The 20977-nt window shown below is 41.4% G+C and overlaps 1 protein-coding gene across 3 annotated transcripts in view; it reads left to right on the plus strand.

Annotated features, from left to right (window-relative positions):
* The window catches only part of LOC118329465 (Kv channel-interacting protein 2-like), an 88709-nt gene that overhangs the window by 25751 nt on the left and 41981 nt on the right, over positions 1-20977 (plus strand). The window contains exon 2 of one of the 3 annotated variants that reach the window (XM_035663667.1): positions 9005-9013. The exons of the other annotated variants lie outside the window; for them this stretch is intronic. Within the exon in view, the coding sequence (XP_035519560.1) occupies positions 9005-9013 (9 nt within the window). The remainder of the gene's footprint in view (positions 1-9004; positions 9014-20977) is intronic. 3 annotated transcript variants of the gene reach the window in all.

The raw sequence follows: 20977 nt of genomic DNA on the forward strand, positions 1-20977 counted from the left end.
AGAAACAGAGAAAGAATCCTTAAGAGAGACACTGAGGGAACGGGAGCGTTGAAGTGTGTTAAAGACTGAACCCAATCCAGCCCACCCGCCGCACTCCTCCTCCTTCTGTTACCGATCCATACCTGTCCGCCCACTGATTTCCCATGAGCCTTTGGGTGATTGTGTGAATTCAGCCAAGTCGCGCCCCTTTCCATGGAATTACTGTTCATTTACACAAACACACGTGCAAGTACACACTCGTACTGTACACAAATGCTCACATTAGGATGCACTCCCACACGCACACACATACTCGCTGTCCTCTGTGTCTTACATAACAGTTGTGTTTACAATGATGGAGGATAGATGAGCTGCTTGTTAGGAGAAAACTTACAGGNNTTTTTTACGCTCTGAAAGATGTTTGTCTGTGTAGTGCGCATTTGTGTTTACATTGTCAGGTCTGTGTAAATGCTACAGAGTCTGCTGAGTGTCTGGTCTTTCATCACTGTGTTGTTATAGTGGGATGTAGTTCACCTTGGTTCACCTCTGGCTCCTTGCCCACATGGTGAGAGAAACAGAAACAAAGAAAGGGAGACTGGGAAACAGAGAAAAACTATTTTCCGTTGCTTCATTTGCCAGGATCTCTGTTTTAGATGCTGTGACCCCCCCACACCATCATACCACTGTCATTACACAGGGGTGTCTCCTGCACTGTGCATGCACGTACACACCCATTGAGCAGAAATAGTAAAGAGTGGAAGCACTTAAGAAGACCACCAAGAGCAGCAGCGTGAGCTCTGAAAACTGAGTTAAGAGTGAGGTGGAGAGTTCAGCGGCAGCCCTGCTGGATAGACGGATGGGGAGAGCTCTTTAAGAAAGCTGTAGATGATGTCAAGAGAAGTGAGGGATTACATTAGAGAGTTAGTGATTACAGTGGTGTAGTCTAAGTGCTGCACTTGTCATGATCAAAGCTGCTATTAGTGCTCTTAGTGAGGATCAAATTGGGCTCATGAAACATGTAATATGAGTGCAAATGGAGAAGCTGTCATGTTGGAGAGAAAAAGGAGGGTAAGCAATGTCTGAGGTATTTGACATTTTTTATGTGTTTTGTTGTTTTTTGTCAGTTAGTGGGAGGTTTAGGTTTGGGGTCTAGCTCGAGGAGCCTCTTTTGGGATTAATGTGGGCTCCATCTGTCTTGGGGCAGTTACTCCAACCACCCTGCTTAGACTCATGTTCAGCATGCTCTTATAACCTTTGCACTGACACTTTTTGATGAATTATCCCCTGGGGGTGCAAGGTGCAAATACTTTCCCATCAATAATTCCCATCCACCTGTTCATTTTCCGAGCCCAGCCTGTGGCAGCCTCCACATTTCTGCACTGTACACTGCACATAACATGAGCAAAAAGTAGCTGTAAGCTTTCTGAAAGACAAACGACACTCTTGACACTTTATGCATAGCCGATACCATGAACACACACAGCCCATACACAAATAGACAGTTGCACAACTTCAGGCAAGTCTCTCAGAGGATTCCCAATCATGTAGATTGTGCCTAAATCACAGTGAAGGTGACCTCTTGTCCTCTGGTGGTTGACAGCAATGGGACTGATCTGTCCCTGTTCTATTAGGACTGATTATATCATTTAGATACAGATGGGTCGTTTAACCCAGCAGCTGTCCTCATCAGACACACCAGACTGAGCCCCCTGGTTAATGGCTCACGAGAAGCCATGAGGGGAACAGAGGCTGGCAATGAAGAGGAAACACACAAATTAAATACATGGGCACCAGGGTGGCAGAGTAGATGGAGTAGCCAACCTGTTGCCAAAAGTGCTCAAGCTCGTTTCCTGCCAAAACCATCGATGTGTGGTCCATGTCGGCAGTGTCCTGAACCCCTTTTGCTCACTGCAGCAGTCAATGACTCTTGCAACAAAGTTAAACTTGTCCTCACCAGCAAGGGGCATGGCAGTTATTATCTTAAACCTGAATCACTTGTCTCTAACTAATCTTAAGTTTAAGAAGGTGGTCATGTTGCCCGATCAATAGCCCTAACGAATAATGATCTGGTTGTCGGACAGTCAGATCGATTTCCGGGCAGTTAGACATTTTCATCAGCTGTCTTTGTGTTTGAGCAGTTCCACTGTCCAATTTAGAGTACCACATGGTTGCTGTCAAATTATCAGTCATAAACTGTGAGCTCAATTTAAAAATATTAGATTAATTTTTTTCATCTCCATAATTTCAAACTGTGGTAATTGGAGGGCAAAGAATTGGACTGCTGTGAAGTCTTAAGTAGGGCTGCAATCAACAATAACTTTTCTTTCTGATAAATTTAGTAATTATTTCCTCACTGGAGCAGTTTTCTAATTTATTTTGTTGATATGAAAAAGTAGCCATCATGATTTAGAGCCAAAGGGACTCTTTAAATGTATCATTTCATTTGAATTAAAATTATATGAAAGACTTTCATTCATTTAACAGGCAGAAACCAGCAGATTGTAGATTTTTTACATGAAAAGAACTTTAAAATGGTCAAAAATAAAGTTTCTTTCTGCCAATACAGTATTTTTCTTTTCCTTTTTGTGCTTACCAACCATATGGTGCATACGGTTTGTAAACCATATGGTGGATATGGTTTGTAACAACCATGAGCTGTGTGTCGGATAAATTCCTGAAACAACAAACCACAAACATAGAAGCGAGTCAGAGGAGGCCAGGCAAGATGTTTTCAGAGGGAGAGAGAATTATGTCAAACAGAAATAAATGTTGCACTCCATACAGTCATCCACCCACAAGTTGGAAGCTATGCCGTTTCCATGAATGTTTCTTATTTAGAATACGTAAGATAGAGGGTGTTCTTTAAGTTGGAGATTTACAGTACTCTTGCAGGCTGGCCTTAGAGAAACGGTGAGCAGGTGAGAGAGAGAAAGGGGGACAGTGAATAAGAAGTGATCTACGCATGATGTAGTTCTGGCATTAAGAATGTTCCCGTCATTAACACAGGACTCATTACTGCAGCTACAGAGACTAATGAAGTGTAATTCACAAAACCGCTCTCAGAATGAAAGAGAGAGAGAGAGGAGAGTGGTAATGGAGTGTTTGAGTCAGCACCACTGAAACTAGTTTTAGGTCAGAGAGTGGGGTGCTGGGAAATTGGGTTACCTCAAAAAGGTCTGATTTAATCAGTGCAAAGTCATGCTGTATTTTAGAGTTACATCTGCTTCATGCACAGAATGAACCTGATAAAAACAGTATCTATTTCTCTTCCTATACCTCACCATCCCTCTCTCCCTTCTCCTCCTCACTTGCCATATTAGTGTACACCCACACTGCCTTTCTCCCTTGTGACACCTCAACTCAGCAGCAAGTAGCTCAAAAGCTTTTTAATAAAAAAGGCTCCTCACTCAGCCTCTAGGAGACATATATTACATGAGCATGTAACATGGATAAGACACACACACTGGTATTGAACCAGTGTGCTTGTGGTCCGGGGGTGGGATAAGCTCTCTTTCCTGTTGCAAAGAGAGGACAGACTCTGAAAATGGAAGCGTAGATTTTCTCTCCTCCTCCTACACAGGCAGCCGAGCTCAGAGGGGCTCCGTCTCTCCGAGGCTCTCTGATCTCCGAGTCACAAAACACCTGCTGCCTGCCTTCAGACAGGCAAGGAGAGAGAGAGGCGGGTGGGGGGGAGAACAGCAGTCAAGCAGCCAAGAGGTTGGGTGTGACAGCGAGAGGAAGAGAGACAGGCATCAGAGGAAATACAGAGTGCCTGTGTTAGATGATAACATGCAAAACAGGAGTGGAGCAAGATGTAGCAAAGGCGAGGTGATAGCATGAGTTCACGTCAACACAGGCACTTAAAAAGTATCAGAGACCTTTTCGTCACTTGCAGAGTGTTTGATGCCTTCAAGGAGGCGCACGTACTGGAGCAGCATGGGATCTGGTGATCCGCTTTTTCCAGCGTTAGGCTTTGCTGACTCTGCTGCTGGTTGGTGCTCGGCAATAAAAACAATGTGAAAGCCACAGTATCTCCCCTGTGGGTTATTTGTAGACCTCGTGGCCCAGTGATCCATTCCTCCTCTCTCACTCTTTATTTGTCAGTCTTGCCTCCCTTGGGTCTGTCCCCATTCCTTCTTCATCTATTCCTACAGTAGCAGCTTCATCCCTGGCCTTATCTAAAGGAATACGTAAGGAGCGCTCACAAGCTGACAACAGTAGAGGAGAGTGTGTGTTTGTGTAGCTTGAATGTAGAATAAAAGAGAGTCACGGCTTGAGTCTCATATTTATTGTTTCGTTTCTCCTTTAACTTCACCACAGCGAATAATTTTGACTAGTTGGACAAGTTATATTTTTCCTCTGCCTGTCTCCTGCTATGAACGAATCCCTGACCACACCATGTCCTGTCATGACCTTTCAGCTTTTTCCTACCATCACAACACTGAACTGATACACACTGACAGATCACCCTGATGCCCAGAGCAAGGGAAGTCAGAGGAGAGTCTGAAATCTCAAGCAATGGGGCTGTAGACAACCACGGATTTGGGAGGTGGCCACCGTGGACTGAAGCCTGCCCACCCTGTTGGCCACCCTAGTCATATTTGCCTTTCGAGAAATGTTTTCTTGGGCAGAATAATGTTTTTTTTTTTAGAGGTGGAACCATTTTTATATAGCTGCGAGCAACTCTGGAGACTTGACTTTACAGCTGACAAGACTGGTAAACCAACAAATGATTACATGATTGCAGCTAATAATATCAGAAAGAAGACTTCTGACAAAACAACACTTAATTATTCCATCCGTGACTGTATTTAGCCAAGTTTAGATCTCCTAGCATGCCAGAAGGAAAAAATAGCAAACAGCTAATATTAGCTAACTTTTTTATGCATTGTGCAAGGTAAAGTTATCTCCCATAAGAAAACTGATTAGGAGGCACAATAAAATTGTGTATTGTTAGAGTCTGAGTCATACCAGGTTAAGTCAAATTATATTATATATATATATATTTTAGCAGGGAAATTGGCGACAACATTTTTGTTCATGCAAGTTGCCGATGTCAGCGGAATAAAAATGAAGAGAAAGACAGCCGATATAGCATCCTTCAATATGAGTAGCAAGAAGAAGTCAGCTGTTGCACAGCAGTGACAGACAGGGTGAGATGGAGAAACAACAGACAGACTCAGAGAGTGAAAGGGAGGAGCCCTCACTGATCACTGGCCCAAGTGGACCACCAGGTATACCCAGTCTTTAACACGTACACCTGGCTACTCCACTGGTGTCACCTTCTCTGATATTGTCCACTAGTCCAACAAAACTGTTGGATACACTGAATATTATTTGATCTACTCCAAATAATGAAGAGTTTTGTGTTGAAGGTGCCTAAAATAGCTGTTTATTTTCTAGTTAGAGGCCTTTTTATGTTCATATAATAGTCTCACCTTGGCCACCCCATTAAAAATTGCATGCCTGTGCCACTGGCTGTAGGCCGATAAGGACCTGACCAGTAAATATCTCTGCATTTACCCTTCAACTCTGTCTTCTAATGGTTCAGTCATTGTTGCTATATTTTCTGCCAGCGGGATGATTAACTGTATATAAAGCAGTCGGCAGTAAACTGGTCCTAGACATTCATCTAAGGAATGTCGGCACAAATAATTGCTTTGCTGATTTGTGTGAAGGCATTACCAATATATAAAATGGTTTTATTCATATATTTAAATATTAATTATGTGTGGGTGCCAACCTTTCCACAACCTTAGTTATTCAGAGTTGATGTAATGCATTGGTGAAATGCATAATATATTGTATTGCAATGTATAATTCCATGTGTATTTCACAGTTTTTTTTTAATGAATCTAGTTTGCCTGCAGGGCATTATAATTCCCAAAAATGAAACGTAGAAAGAAATTATATAAGATTTCTTTCTATGAGGGACAATTATGAGTTTTTAATGCAATATTTTTAGACCTACAGAATCTGGGGTTTTACTGGTCTGTATCTGCCCTCTACTGGTGTACACTGTTTGGTACAGCCAGCTATTTTAAATATGCTGGACCCAGCAGTAAACACCACACACTGTATTTATGGAGTACCAGATGTCATTTCTGCCCCCCCTCATCATTTAAAGGATGTGATCATATCAGATCAAGTTGTTCTGTTAGTTGTACCTCTTAGGCTGAACCAGTAGAAATCAGGGCTGTTTGTATTTCTCAGCATTAAATGCATATTATGTGTATTTATTTGTAGATCTCGTTTTGCTTGATTTTTTTCAGTGCTACATTTGTCATTTGACATAAAAGTTGACAACTGACACATTTAAATATGTTAATACTCTTATTTTATCTTTGTATATGTTTATTAAGACATCCTCTATTCCAAAATTGATGCAGTATGTCTCCATAAGTTGACTAGTCTCTATTTTAACTCTGAAGGCCCCTCTTCATGCCCAAAAGCTTGTCCATTAGTGGTCAGACCAGGGATGGAAGAACTATGAAAGGATGCATACTGACAGACATCACATATTTGATCACACACACATACAAAAATAATTATTTTGAAATCCATATTTCCTTATCTTAAAAACAGCTTTCAATGAATATTCATTAGTATTCAAATTAAAGTGCTCTATAGTCATATTTGTCTCCCAGCTGGAAGAGCCATGGATCATTAGTTACTTACAGTGTTTCAAATTCATTAATGTCCCCTCCTCCCTGGTCTTCATAAAAGTTAGACATTCATGTGTGTATGTGTGAAGTTTATGAGTTTATTTTTGCCTGTGCCTTTTCTCAGTCCATCTGTTTGCCCTTAAAACAGATGACTTCTCCTGGAGTTGTTGCTGTGCAGGTTTTTGCCTGCAGATGGCAGCAGCATCATGGAGCTTATGCTCTGGCGTTGGACATCCAATGGATACAGTGCTACACTGTTTAATAACAAATCATTACAATCTCATTTAAAATCTAACAGTCTATCAGTGTGCTGTTGCTAAATATCAACAAGGCACAGACATGGGTATGGCTGGCAGTAGGCAACTATTCTAAAATGCAGGTGCTAAATTCTAACAATATTGCATCTTCTTTATTAGATATCACTGTGTGGAATACCAAAGCGATTATCATGTCCAATGAGAAAGTTTGTGAAATGGGTTTGTGATATTAAAATATATATTGTGTGTTAGAGTCTCAGCAAACTGTATGGTTGATTACAGCCCTACAATATGCGTATAAACTAGTAGGACACATCTACTGCTAACAAAGCTTCCGATTTTATCAGATAATGTTAAATCTGTTTTCTACTGATAAAACAAATGAAAGTTTAGTCAAAAAACTACTGGCAGCCTAGTGGTAATCAAAAGTGTGTGATGTTTGAAGGTTTTCAGGAGTTATTCTGTCAGGAGCAATTACCACTTTTCTGCTGTACCCACTTTCAGCCAGTTCTACCGACGTGCACTGCACTATGGACAGTCATCCTGCATTAAGTCATACTTGCAGCTGTGGAGGAACCTCACAGCACATTAAAGGGGAGGGTATAAATAAGCAGGTAAATTGTGGGACGCACTTGCCACTCTCCATAAGCAGAAAACATCCATCACCATGGAGCTGTTGTATCACATTATTTTATGGACTGTAAACGGGTAACATCCGTGAATCAGTCTGCAAGTTATGCTCATTTTAATCGAATGATACATATGTGTAAGACAAATCAAATGTATTAAGTTTGGGACTTATTTATATTTTGTGCTTTATGCCTGAAGCCATTCATAAAAAGGCAGTGTTAAAAAAGGTTTATGTGCATGAAGAAAACAATGCAAAATGGAACTTTATATTATAAAATGTATATGATATTTACTTCAGTATCTGTCATCCCTGCTTACAGTGTGGGGCAAACAAGAATGATTTAGTAATTTTAATATAAAAGCATAAAAACAAGACTCTTGTGCAGTGAATGTCACTTTGCTCCCTGCAGGATTCTTTGCAGAAGTGTGGCCGTTTGGTCACCTCTTGACAAATTACTATAAAACCACTGCAAGTTTTATAAAGTTATGAGTTCAGCAAAATCCGCAGGCTACAAAGTGAAGGTGGTTAACTGTAGCACAACTGTTCTTTGTTTGGTCTGAACTTTCATATACATACAGTACATTAATGCAGGACCTTTGCAACACACCACTTACATAATGGAGATTCTACAATAATGTGAATATGGCTTCAGCACCGGTGCAGACTCACTGTTCAAGAGTTTTATGGTCCACTTCCAGTCGCCGCAAGCCAGTTTGCAGCTCTAGAAAGGTGGAAATCTTCCATTAAAGTGTGCAAAAGGAGCAGGAGTGGATAGGGAGCGGGAGAGGTTGTAGGGGCCAGAATTTCTCTCCGTCTCAGCTCTGTGAAAACCTTTTTTCATTTATGTTTGTATTTAAGGCTGAACCGCACATCCCTGAAGACGAGTGTTTCCACCTGTGCCTCTTTCTCGCTCCTCCCTCTCCTCCTCCCTTTTCTCCTCTCCTTCTATCCACAGTCACATGTTCTCAGTGAATAGAGTGTTGAGTGGGTTTCACCAGCTGGTGCCTTTGCCTGCCACATAAATAGTGTTAAAAACAAATGTCTGTGTGTGTGTGTGTGTGTGTGTGTGCGCACGTGTGACTTTGCCAGATACTTGAGTGGAGTGTCAGTGTCACATCTGCCCTCCAACATTCCTGTGTGCTTTTGTGCTCATATGGCAGCTTACACAGAGTGCTGCATCCATTCCAAATCTGAGGAAAAGCATTATGTTGTCCCTCGCAAACACACAGACACGCACAGAGACACACAAACTCTGTCTTTCACGACATTTCTGCTCTGCATCCGAATCTCATTCACTAATCAAGGCTTGAATTGAGTTTAGAGACAAAAGAAAAGAAACAAAAAACAAGAGGGAAGCAGGTGAGGTCAATCAAACACATTGATCCTCCTGTTGACCTGCCAAAAAAGCTCCAGATTTCCAGACTGCTTGATGATGTTTGTGACAGTGACTTCATGGTCAGGGCAGGTCTTAGGCCTCCAAGGTCTCTATCTTAATGATGGATCCAATCACTCAGACAGCCTGCAGATCTAGAGCCTCACCATCAGGTCAAAGGTACAGCAAGTCTGCGTGCTACTTAACTCGTCTTTCTTCTTGTCGGTTTGACCTCTCCATCTGTCTGCCAGTGTGTTCCTCCTTCCGTCCTGCCTCTCTGTCCATTTTTATGTTTTGATCACTTCACTTGTAAGACATTGTTAGACCATTTTTCAGTCTGCTCAAGAATACAATTAAGAGTTGCTGGCATTTGATTCAAGTGTCAATAAATACCTCAGTACTAAATACAAAAGGTTTTGTTGGCACATAACTGGTACTAAAAGGGCCTGCCGTGTAAGGTGATCTTTGTTTGTGTTGTTTTTCTGGGTAATAGTTCCTAATGGACTGCAGCCTGGATTTGGCTTTGCTAGGTTCACACCCTGGACATCTTGGTGACTCAGACTCCTGGACAGAAAACATACACACACACACACAAATACTCTGAGAACAGACGGCTGAGTCTTGGCACAAATCCTGGACATGTGTCACAGTGTTTAAAACAACACACAGATCTCTCGTTCTGAAGCAGCCACACCCCTTTCCACTTCTTCTAATCACCTTCTTCAATACCCCCCGTTGGAAATCTTCATCTTCCTGCTTGATAACAGCCAGCTAATCCTGACATTGTGTCATTTTGACACTGCTTCCTACTATTTTTGTTTGTCTGGGTCTGGTTGGCTCAACTGATGGTGCCTCAGTGCTGGAAACAAGCTTCTCTACATCCTCCATAAACCTGTCATATCACTGCTAAGATTCTGACATGCTCTACCCACAGTGTCAGTGATTCTGCGGTTGAATATGTAAAGCTTTTCTGGTTAGAAGGCACATCCCTGAGTGACAGCTAACATTCAGGTAGAAGGAAAACATACTTCTGACTTCTAGTCTGAGTCACATGCACAATTATATATACAATCACATTACATTTCACACCAAGTTTGTTGCTTTTTAATTTTAATTTTGTATTTTTTGTTTCAAAAACCTTTAGTCTAGCAGTGGCAACGACATACCACAACTTTGTACCTCATTTACTAATAATAGTAAATAATGATAATATCTAGCCTTAAAAAGATCACTATATTTGACAACAGAGTAGCACATGGTTGACATGACATGTTCAAATGGGGCTGTTTTTAGCACATTCTCAAGAAGAGTCCATTTGAACAACCAGAGATGCATTTATACTTTTTTACAGTGTGTGACAGGATTTTTTTTTGTGTTTTTCTTTTAGCTTTTTGTTATTTTTCCGAACATGATGTAGAAATGTAAAAAATCACAAAACATTTTTTAAAAGGCAACAAGGTAACATTTAGTTTTCTTTTCAACCGTCGAACAACATTGATCTGACAAATTCAACATCTGGCATCAGGCGTCAACATCTGTGATATTATTGTACACTGGTAAAGCAAACACCCACAATCAATACTTCCCAACTTGTCGCTTTATTTACCAGCTGTCCTGCTTTGTCAGATGCCCAAATTAGGATCTGATCAAACACAACACTTAGTTTTAGGGATTGTGTGGGAACAACAAATACATAAACTGTATTGCAGACTTTCAACACACAGGAAGAAAAATAGTGTCACGGCATGACAGTTTCAGGCTGTGGGTAGGAACTCAAAGACATGCTGGATTTTGTTTTTCATAAAATCATTTTCTTTTATATCAAAGAGGGCAGGGAAAGATTCCAATATTATGCAGACTGACTGACTCTGTCGACCTCATTCAAGATCAGTTGATAATTGCATGCTCAGAGAGAGAGAAGCTGGTGGTTAAACCAGATTAAAAATGTTTATGTTCTTCAACACTTTTGACTCGCACCCACATGATCTGCCTTCCACTTTGATCCAGATTCTCCTCTGTTTATTTCAGTTTTTATTTATTTAAGTTTTTTTTTTACTTGTACATTTTAGTTACGTACAAGTATGTATGTGAGGTGTGTGTGTGTGTGTCTCGTGTGGTAGGAGATGGTGGCCATTGCAAGTCTGTAATCCTTCATGCTACACTGATCACTCAATCTGTCGCTTCAGTTTTAAGTTTTTACCCCTCAGTACGTGTATGTGGAAGTGTGTGTGTATCTGTGTGCTCTCTTTCTTGAGCTACAGAGACTCAGACTCTATTATTCATAGGCTTAGGGAGACGAGCTGCGTCTAGGAAAGTGTGTGGTTATTTTGTCTTTGTGAAAAGGAAAGTAAACAGTGTTGATCATAAGTTTGCTTGCTTCACTCACATTTCTTTCCAAAAAACTGCCTGCTGAGTTAAAGCTGAAACATGATTATTCATTGATTGATTACAGTCCTGCTGATCTTCATCTGCCTCAGATCATCTGCAAAGATTATTTTGCATACTTTTATGAGAAAATGTTTTCGTTTTACAACTTTATTTACATGAATTAGTCTGGCTATAAATATACTTCTATATATAATTTGTTGCTTTGTTGTTTCTTCTTTGCTAGGTGGCATTTCTCATAGGTATAACTGCTGTTGTAGTTGAGCAATGCAGCATGGATTACCTAATATTTCATAACCTGTTGTCAGAGTCAGACATACAGTATACTGGCAGAATGATGAATACAGGGGCTGCAGGGAGCAGACAAGATCAGCTGACTTCTGTCTGGTCCACTTGCCCACCAATGTCATCACAAATGTACCTGTAGTCTCTGTGCTGTGGCGAGATCCACCGTGGGCTCGTTTATTTGGTTCTCAACTGTGTGGCAACGGGGGGCTTTCCTCAAACTTCCGTCAGACCTGAACTATACAGGTGTAGCCGCCTAGATTTGCCGGCTGGTCCATGACAGGTCCATGACAGGCCTTTCCTTATCTGACTTGAATGAGCGGATATATCCGGCTGGCAGCTAGTTGGCGGCGGGCAATTCTGAGTGACTAGTACTGTAGAAACAACCAGTGCCAACAGAGGTGAGAGTGCACTAAACCCCAAATTGCTCCTGATGCTGTGCATCGGTGTATGAATGTTCATAGATAAAATCTGACCACAGTAACAGTTAAGTTACTTTCTCAAATAATTACTTTCATATGCAGTAAATGGTGATTCAGTTACTTTTGAGAGAAGTAACTAGTAACTGTAACTAATTAATTCAGTAATTTTGACACTGAGTATTAATAATACTAATACTGATCATTTTCTATGGGTTCTCCACAATAAACAACCTCTTTCACTTACAAGTAATCAGGTGATTCATAGTTTAGATTAGAGCCGCTGTGAGCTAACGTGCCTGACAAGTTAGCTTACGTACACTGCATAGTGTTACAGTAGTATAGGCAACATAAGTACTGCCTGCAGTGATGTACGAAACCCTGCATTCACACACCAAAACAGGGGAGTTAACCCTGACCGGAGTCATTAGAGATCACTGAAGCGAGAAGGCAAAAGTCAAAGTGAATAATTAGTGAATAATCCTTATACGATCTTTACGAGTCAGAAAAACCTATTTCTTTGCTATTTGCTCGCTCACATGTTCTTAAGTCCCTTTGTTCAGAATCCAACTATCAAGTCAGGACTCGTTACTTTGTCTGGCAGCATTGCATTGACTCTTGAGAGTCCAGAACAACTCCCTGTCAAACACTCACCTGTGCTTTGACCCCTCTCTGTGACTTCTAAATGTGAACGAGAGCGCAGAGCCTGTGGAAGGAGAGCAAGAGCATTTAGAGGTAGCATCTGCCTGACGTTTGATTGATTTTTCTCTCTGACCTAAAGAAAAGAAAGGTGTGTACGTGTATGTAAGTGTGTGTATGTGCGTCTGCCACTCAGACTGCCAGAAAAATCTATGGAGTCTGGTGTTGCCGTGGTAACGGTAATCACTTTTAATTCAGCATCAGGGAGAAAGAGAGGGGATAAAGGTGGAGTGGCAGCAGTTCAGTAGGGTAATGCGAGAGTTGTAGATATAAAAACAATAAAATGTGTCAACAGGTAAAACGAGGTGAGTGTGTTTCCTTGTTTTGTGACTCTGCAAGCGTGGAGAGCGGAGGCAGAATGATATGGCTGAAGACTTTACATAAATACCTTTCTTTCTCAATCCCACAGGATTTTATAGCTCCTCCCCTCTCTTCCACTCTTCTATCTGCTCCTCCCTCTCTGCTGGCAGATACTAATCCCTTCATTAGCAGCTGGGGAGGGCTGGTATTTGTACAACAAACCCCTTTCTCCTATCAAGCTTTTTCTCTCTTTTTTAAATTTTACCACACTGGAGAAAGGAGGGAAAGGTATTAATTATGCATTCCCCTTTTTGCCCCATCTCCACCTCCCTATCTGTCTCTTCGTGTACCTTCACTTTTTTCTTTTTGCTGCTTCTCTCCACCTCCTTTTCCTCTCTGTGTTATGAATACCATTAATGAGCAAGCGAAAGTCAGAGTCAGAGAAGGACGGTGTGTGATGCTAATTAATGGGTTTGGTTTGTTTCCTCTGTCACTTTACTCAACCTCCTGCCGGCTCAAATACACATACACAGATACACACACTCTCAGAGGCTGTCTTCTTTATGAGCCATGAGTGGAGGAAAAATATTAAAAAAAACATCAACAAGATGTGTGGAGCGTGCCGTGCAGCTAGAGAAAAACCACCACCTGCCACTCAAGCCAGACTGCTCGTAGTATACTGCTCACACATATACACACACACACACACTACACACACACTCTCTCACACACACTCTCACATGTGCGCCGGTCCGTAATTTTCCGGCACGCTCTGCTCCTAACCAATGATGGGCCAGAACAGGGCTTCTCAGAACGTGAGAGGGAGGGGACAGAGTGCTGCTGGCTGATTGACAGCCAGCGCCCTACAGGTGGAGAGAGACGAGCGGAGAGACGGAGAGAGGGGGGAGGACGACTGAGAGAAGAGAAAGAGAAGGGGGTGAGTGAGGAGGAAAAAAAGAGGCAGCGCCAATCAGACTTCCATATACACACACACACCTACACTCACACACACAGTGCTCTGTTTCTCCCCTCCTACCTTGAGAGCTTGCTTCCCCCGGCAGACTAGCCGACTAAAACCACCATCACTATCATCACCTCCACCTCCAGCACAGCTGCACCAAGATGAGCCAGTGCAGGAAAAGGTGCAAGAGGCAGCTCACCAAGGTGGCTCGCTATTTCTACCACTTTCTCATGGGAACGCTCACCCAAGGTAGGCACCCAAAACTTCCACTTTCACACCGGTGCTGGTGGGTCCACTTCTTTTACAAGTGGAGTGGATCTTCAGTGGAGTTTGTTGTGTATTTAGCAGAGGTGTACAGAGCTCATAGACCCGGCGTGGTTTCCAATCTTTTTCTAATCTTTTTCGGATGGTTTCTGTTTTTGGTTAATTCAGTGTCTGTGGCTGTAGTTTATTTTCTACTTGAATGATTCTAGAGCAGATGCACTCCTGATTTGCATAGATCCAAAACAAGCATATTTTTTTCAGATCGTGAGTGGACTGGAAGGTTTTGCCTGTGTGTGTGTGTGTGTGTGTGTGTGTGTCCATGGTGTGTATCTTGTGTGTGTATACAGTATGTCTGAGAGCTCTGTTTTATCTCCAGACAGAGAGACAGTACAAAGCGTAGACATCAAACATCTTTCCAGTCATTATTCTCTGCATAATGTATGTTCATATGTACTGTACATATCTGTATGTATGTTTGTGGGCATATGTTTTTTTTTTCCACTTTGCTTATGCAAAATAATATAATTAATGATCAGCATGCACAGTGAGAATGGCTAGAAAGAAATCTGTTGGGGTTGAATGAACTCACTCTTTCCCTCTTTTTATCTGCCTTTTGACTCCCTCCTCCTCTTTCAGAGCTCTGTCCTTCTCTCTCCTCCTGCTCTCTCTCTGGCAGTCAAACAGATTGCCCTCTGGAAGCATGTGGCATTCCACCTCCATTGAGAATCTCACAGTGGGAGAAAGACACACACAGCCTTTTATCCAGCCCTTCAGCCAGCTCCCAGTATGACATCAACTCACCCATCCTCCTCCCTAGCTCCCACTGTACAATTACACACAACTTTATAATGCTAATCTGTGCACTTAGATTAAAAAAAAGTTCTTTAAGCTCAGTAAAAATCTTTCTACTTGAAGGTCCTATTTCTTTTATGTCCTCTCACTCTTTGTCCTACTGAGCTTAGTGTTGGCTGAATAAAGTGTCCTTTGCCAGAAACACCTCCTATAACATTGCCTATGGACAGCCTGCTGCTAAGCTTTACACACATTTTTCTCTTTTTCTTTATTGTGAGTGATATTGAGCAGCAGCTCACATTGCCTTAGGGAAGACATGACAAAGTATGGTGTTTCTATTGAATCCCAGCAGTTCATGCTAGAAGGCGGAGATAAAGCAGTTTAGATGACCTTGTCAATAGAGCAGTGTGTGAATGCTAATGTGACAACCGCACTGATCATCTCCACCTTGGCTTTTCTCCTTGTTATCTCTTCAGACTTTGACATCTGCAGAGCTTCGTGTTCATGCACTAAAAGCAGCAATTGGACCTGTATGCATGTGTGGAGAGGCACACAACAGACAGAGTTGGGAAGTTGGAAAGCACTGACACACTGACTTCACATCACATTGTTGGTTTTGATGTTTACATAGGATTTGTTGACAATAAGAAAAATACAGAATAACCCCAGCCTTATCCTTTTTAAACAAAAAAATATTACAGTACAAAGTCACATAATCAAACTTTGGATTGGATTGTTTCATTAAACAATGAAGCAGAGATATCTGAATCAATGTGAGTAATTGGCTAATTTAGATTGGGCTAATTTGCTAATTCTGGCCCATTAAAACGTATGAAAGGGTTGTAATAATTGATGTTTCTGACATCTGTTGGGTGTCTCGAGCATGCCCACACACAAGCAGATACACACACATCTCTAAAGTCTTGTAAGGAAATAGAAACATTGGTAAATCATGGATTTTGACAATTTACTTGCAAAACAAACTACTCACTGTTTAGACAGCTAACTAGCTACAGAGACTCAAAGCCCCTTCACCAGCTCCCATCCATGAAGTATTTATTAAAAACATTGTCTGTCTGTGTGTGCGCGCACACATACACATCCTTAAGTTTACTCAGAATGGAGTTACCATGACTACTGGCTCCTGTGTGTCTGTTCCAATGGGGGAGAGAGAGAGAGAGAGAGAGAGAGAGAGAGATGTCTGCTTCAGTGCAACGGGAGCCAGTGAGGGCAGAACTGTATAATGGCTGTGCTACATAGGGATTTCATCAAGGCCATTCAGAATTTGGTATTTGGGTATTGTGGCATTTTTGGCTGAGCCAAGGTGCTGAGGGACGTGCCATTTAAGTCAGGCATGGAGAGACAGAATTTCCTCTGCCGTCAAACTGTGTATGAAACAGTGATTTAACCTATGCAAAAAAGGAGACATTACAATAATAAAAGTCCCAAGTTAATTGGTGTTTTTATTCCACCTCATTGGATAAAGTAGACCATGTTTGAAAAATTCTTTTTTTTCTTATTTTCACCTATTGAGCCGTGACTGTTTCTAGAAAGGCTCTTGTGTCTATAATTTGTTATATCAATTATAACTATAATCACAACCCCCTGCATATCCCACCATATACCTACACAATGGTTAGGAGCCTGAGTGTGTCTGGTTATAGCTCTTTGGTGTTTCTGTATATGAGTGTGTGTGTAGGTGTGTGTGTTTGTGCGAGTGCATTACTGATGACTGTCATTTGTAGTCACCCTCCTTCTTGCCCCTATACTTTGCCCACTAATTAGTTTGTTTCATGAGCCTCTGTAGGGGAAACAAGACCATGCTGGTGTGTGTGTGTGTGTGTGTGTGTGTGTTTGTGTGTGTGTGTCCTCTTCTCCTTCTCTGCCCTGGAGCTTTGTTTGTTTGTGTCAATTTACTTAATAGTGGGACAAGCTCTGTTTAGTGCAATTAAGATGTATTAAATACTGTTCAACTTGTTTGCCAGCCCACACACATATAGTATACCAGTTCACATACATCAACTGTACACACACTACTGTATCTTCCCTTTCCACTTCACTCTGTTGCATGACACTATCTTAGTCTGTAGATGTTGAGGCTTTGGCTGTATAGAATCTCTGTGAGCCCTATTGATCTGTCCTTTAGCTGTGCTCTTATCTAACATAAACAGTCCAAGCTGACAGCACAGGCCTCCTTCTTCTTTCAGTACTTTCTCTTCTACGGTACCTTCTGTTCCCATCAGTGTCACACCTCTGCTTTGTGTCATTATAGTGTCTCATACAATAGGTAAAGGAGACTAGCAGGCATGCAGTCATCGGGTTTTGTGAAATGAGCATGAAAAAGATGATGAAGAAGTTGTAGTTCAGGTCGACCGAACTAACAGGAACGTAAGACAGATGTCAATCAAACGGCGCACCTGTTTGGGGCTTTTAAATGTCGACTAATCTCTTCATACCACATGAAAACAGATGAAATATGTCAATTTTTTTAGACTTTCACATAATTTGATTGTTTATCCAATTCACATGTGCTCTTTATTACCCATGAATTAGTTTGCTCACATAGGAGAAACTAAATATGTGTACAAAATATTGAATCGGGAAAAAAAATGGCCTTTGGGTCTGTTGCTGACACAGTAAGATTAAGTTGGCTCTAGCAGTGTAAATGCATATTACAACACCCTCGCCTCATCCTCCTGCTACACAAAACTTGCAAAAAACGCCAAAGGTGCCTATCTAGAGCCGGTGTTCGGTTTGTCAATTCTGTGCTACCATCGGACTCCATAGACGACTACCCGCTCCTGCTGTAGATAAAAACATCTCATTCTGAAGTAACAAAAACAGAACAATTCTTATTTTCAGGTGATTATAATGAAAACAAGAAGTTAAAAGAAGAATAAAGAAGTAGTTTAACCTGTGTTTAACAAGTCAAAAAAATATTATCTTTATCCTTATCAGTATCAATCCCAAACAATCCAAGTTGTCTATGTTTTTTAAACATGTTTACAAGCTTTGACCACTGAATACTTTCTAGTCATATTTGTGCTCAATAACAATGGACTGTTTCACAGTAATTTTACTTTCAAGTTTTTAAATCAAATTAACGTGCAACACTTTGTGCCCTAACAACTTTACTCCACAGTAACTGTTCACAAACGTTGTTTTGGCTTGCAAATTGCTTTAGCTTGTAATAGTTAAATCAATATTTCATGTCTGAAGATTAATGTCTCTGGTAGCTGTGTAATGAGCAGAAATACATAATATATTATGATATAAGAATTCTCTTCAGGTAAAACAGATCCTGTGTTAGACTTTTGTACAGACAGACAAGCTTCCTGTGACTTATTTGTTTTATAAAATGCACACTCTCATGACTGCACCTCCATATTTTACTGTAGGAAACATTCACCTGCACTTCACAGTATACATATGAGCACCAAGAAATAGTCACATTAATTTCCTTCTTTAGAGCAGGAGTCATTTGTAAGGGGCTTTGACATATTTCTAAATGAAACTGGGTTTAGTCTTCCACCAGAGGCCGTTAGAACTTTCTACCTTCTAATTAATAACCTCCGAATACCTCCCACATGTGCTACTTCACCTCTTTGTTGCATGGGCATGTGTACTTCCACACCAGGGAGGGTACACACACATGAAATACACTCATCGACTCAGATTGACAAAGAAACACACACACATTTCCACAGACTGTTTTTCAGTTCTTGTACCTTAATGCTGATTCTCTTTGCAGCACACTCGTGGCCATGACCAAAGAGATTTTGTTATCAAACTTTCATCTATGAATAAAATATGTTGGGTCCAAGCATCGGCCCCAGCACAGAGATGCTGAGTTTTATGTGTATTTGTGTGTATGAGATAGTGCTGCTATTACATTTTGTATTTTATCATGAAAACTTTCTAATGCTGTTGGTGTGGAGTCTGGGTTGGATTCCTGCTGGTTCCTGCTGAACCAGCAGATGCTGCATCATGTTGCTGAGGTGAAGAGTATGTATATGTATTTCCTTCATGCACCTGTAGAGTTGATCAAGTTTAACCGTACCCTCCCTCTTGACTCTGACAAATGTCATTACACACCCGTCCATCACTTTCCTCGCCATTGGACGAAATGTGACATTAAACGTAAATTTTAGCCTCAATGAATAAAACATGGGCTGCCTGTGGTGGCAAAGTCTGACAAGTGCTTGCAGGGGTTACTGCGTGTGCATGTCTTTGGAGAGCATGGAGAGTACTAAGCTATATCACAGCATGTGGTAATGGTAATCACAGCGGGAGGGGAATTGTTCATTACCATAAAGATAACGTACTCCAAGCTAAAATCCCCTGCTTGTGTGCTTTACAATGGGGCGAAGAGGACACACTCTGTTGGCTGTTATCAATGCACAATAGGCAATATATAAACCCAGCAGGAAGCAGTGCTGAGGCCTTGGGTTTTGGTAGACGTGACTTTAAGGACAGGAGCAGAGAGATATATTTGGATTCATTTACAAGATTTTGTTCCACTTCATTTGAGATTATTATTTTGCCTGGCTGCAGTGCCAAGTTGTGACAACTGTTTTGTCATTTGATAATCTGTTCTGTGACATGATAAAAAAAATCTTAAAGCGAGGCAAAGGAAGGATAGAACGTGACAGAGTGAGAAGACAGGAAGGGAATAGATGGAGAAAGAAAAACGCCAAATCCTATCACGTCTGAGCGCTCACATCCATTTTAAGAACACACTTGTTTTGTCGCCAGACATGTGAAGATTCTCACTTAAATTATCTCGTTTGCACTGATTATCCGCTCTATGTCTGTCTGTTATTGACACCTCATGACTCGTACGTTCGTAGTCAAGATAAAAAAGTGGCCTAAAAATAAACTTCTTGTGGAGGTTCAAGGTCAAAGCATGTGCAGAAAAAAGCCCCTTTTTGAAAAATCTATATTTAAAAAATTCTGTTCCCCACGTGCCGCCAATTTTATGCACATGCAATGGCATTCCAGATCAAGTTATTAAAGGAAAAGCGACAGTTGGTTTGTAGTTATTTGTGCACTCCTTGTATGCTGAATAATCCCTCTGTGTATCTGTTGCTTGCTTTCTTATCCTTTGTTTTCTCTGGCATCTATCCCACTGTTTTAGCCCTAATCTGCTCCATGCTGTTCACATTTCGCTCTGTCCCAAGCTGATTAAGTCAGTGCTCTAGCTTGCTCTGCCCGTCAGGTGCTCTGATGTCTATATCTCTATATGCAATTGCTCCATATATGCACTTCCAACATGATTTAAAACAGGTTACAGGCTACTCACCTCTGACCAACTCTTAAGAGATACCAGGGGAAAGAAAAAAGCTGGAAATGATATGTAATTAAATTTCATTTTTCGCCCAAAGCTGTATTGTAATTGGATGGTACAGTGCATCAAGCTGTTTCTGTCATCCCTCATCTCGCTGAAGAAGAACGCTATCATTTGGTGCAGAGTGGCCTGTTGATCTTCAGCTGCTTGTAGGTCAGTTTTCTATTCCAGGGAGGATTTCAGGTGGAAGCCTTGTCCCTCTAGCAGCCCGACACCCTCCTGCTCCACACTTTCTGTGTAGTAACAGCTCTCCCAGCATGGGTCCTCGCTCACAAACCTGCTTCTTGACCCACCCCCTCTTTCAACCTCTGCTCTCGTCACCTCCATCCGTCCCTTCCTCACCTTTCTCCCCCTTACGAGAGAGATGTGAAACATCACCTTCATCCATCATGTGTATACACACACCTCACATGTGCTAAAAATAAACCCCTATTAGTAACAGTCTGAGTTTGGAGGGTGGTGGGGGCAAAACTAGGTGTGACTGGTGGAGAAAGGAGGAAAGATTAATTTGACGTGCAGAGAAGAGGAGAAACTGATGGAAAAGGTTTTATTTTTGATATTTTGATCTTTCTCTTTGTAGGGCATCTTTTATCACAAGAAGGGATTGATACATTTCAACCA

This window comes from Morone saxatilis, unplaced genomic scaffold (genome assembly GCF_004916995.1).
Source record: "Morone saxatilis isolate NCDOM2014 unplaced genomic scaffold, NCSU_SB_2.0 Contig19, whole genome shotgun sequence".
In the NCBI taxonomy this organism is placed as follows: Eukaryota; Metazoa; Chordata; class Actinopteri; family Moronidae; genus Morone; species Morone saxatilis.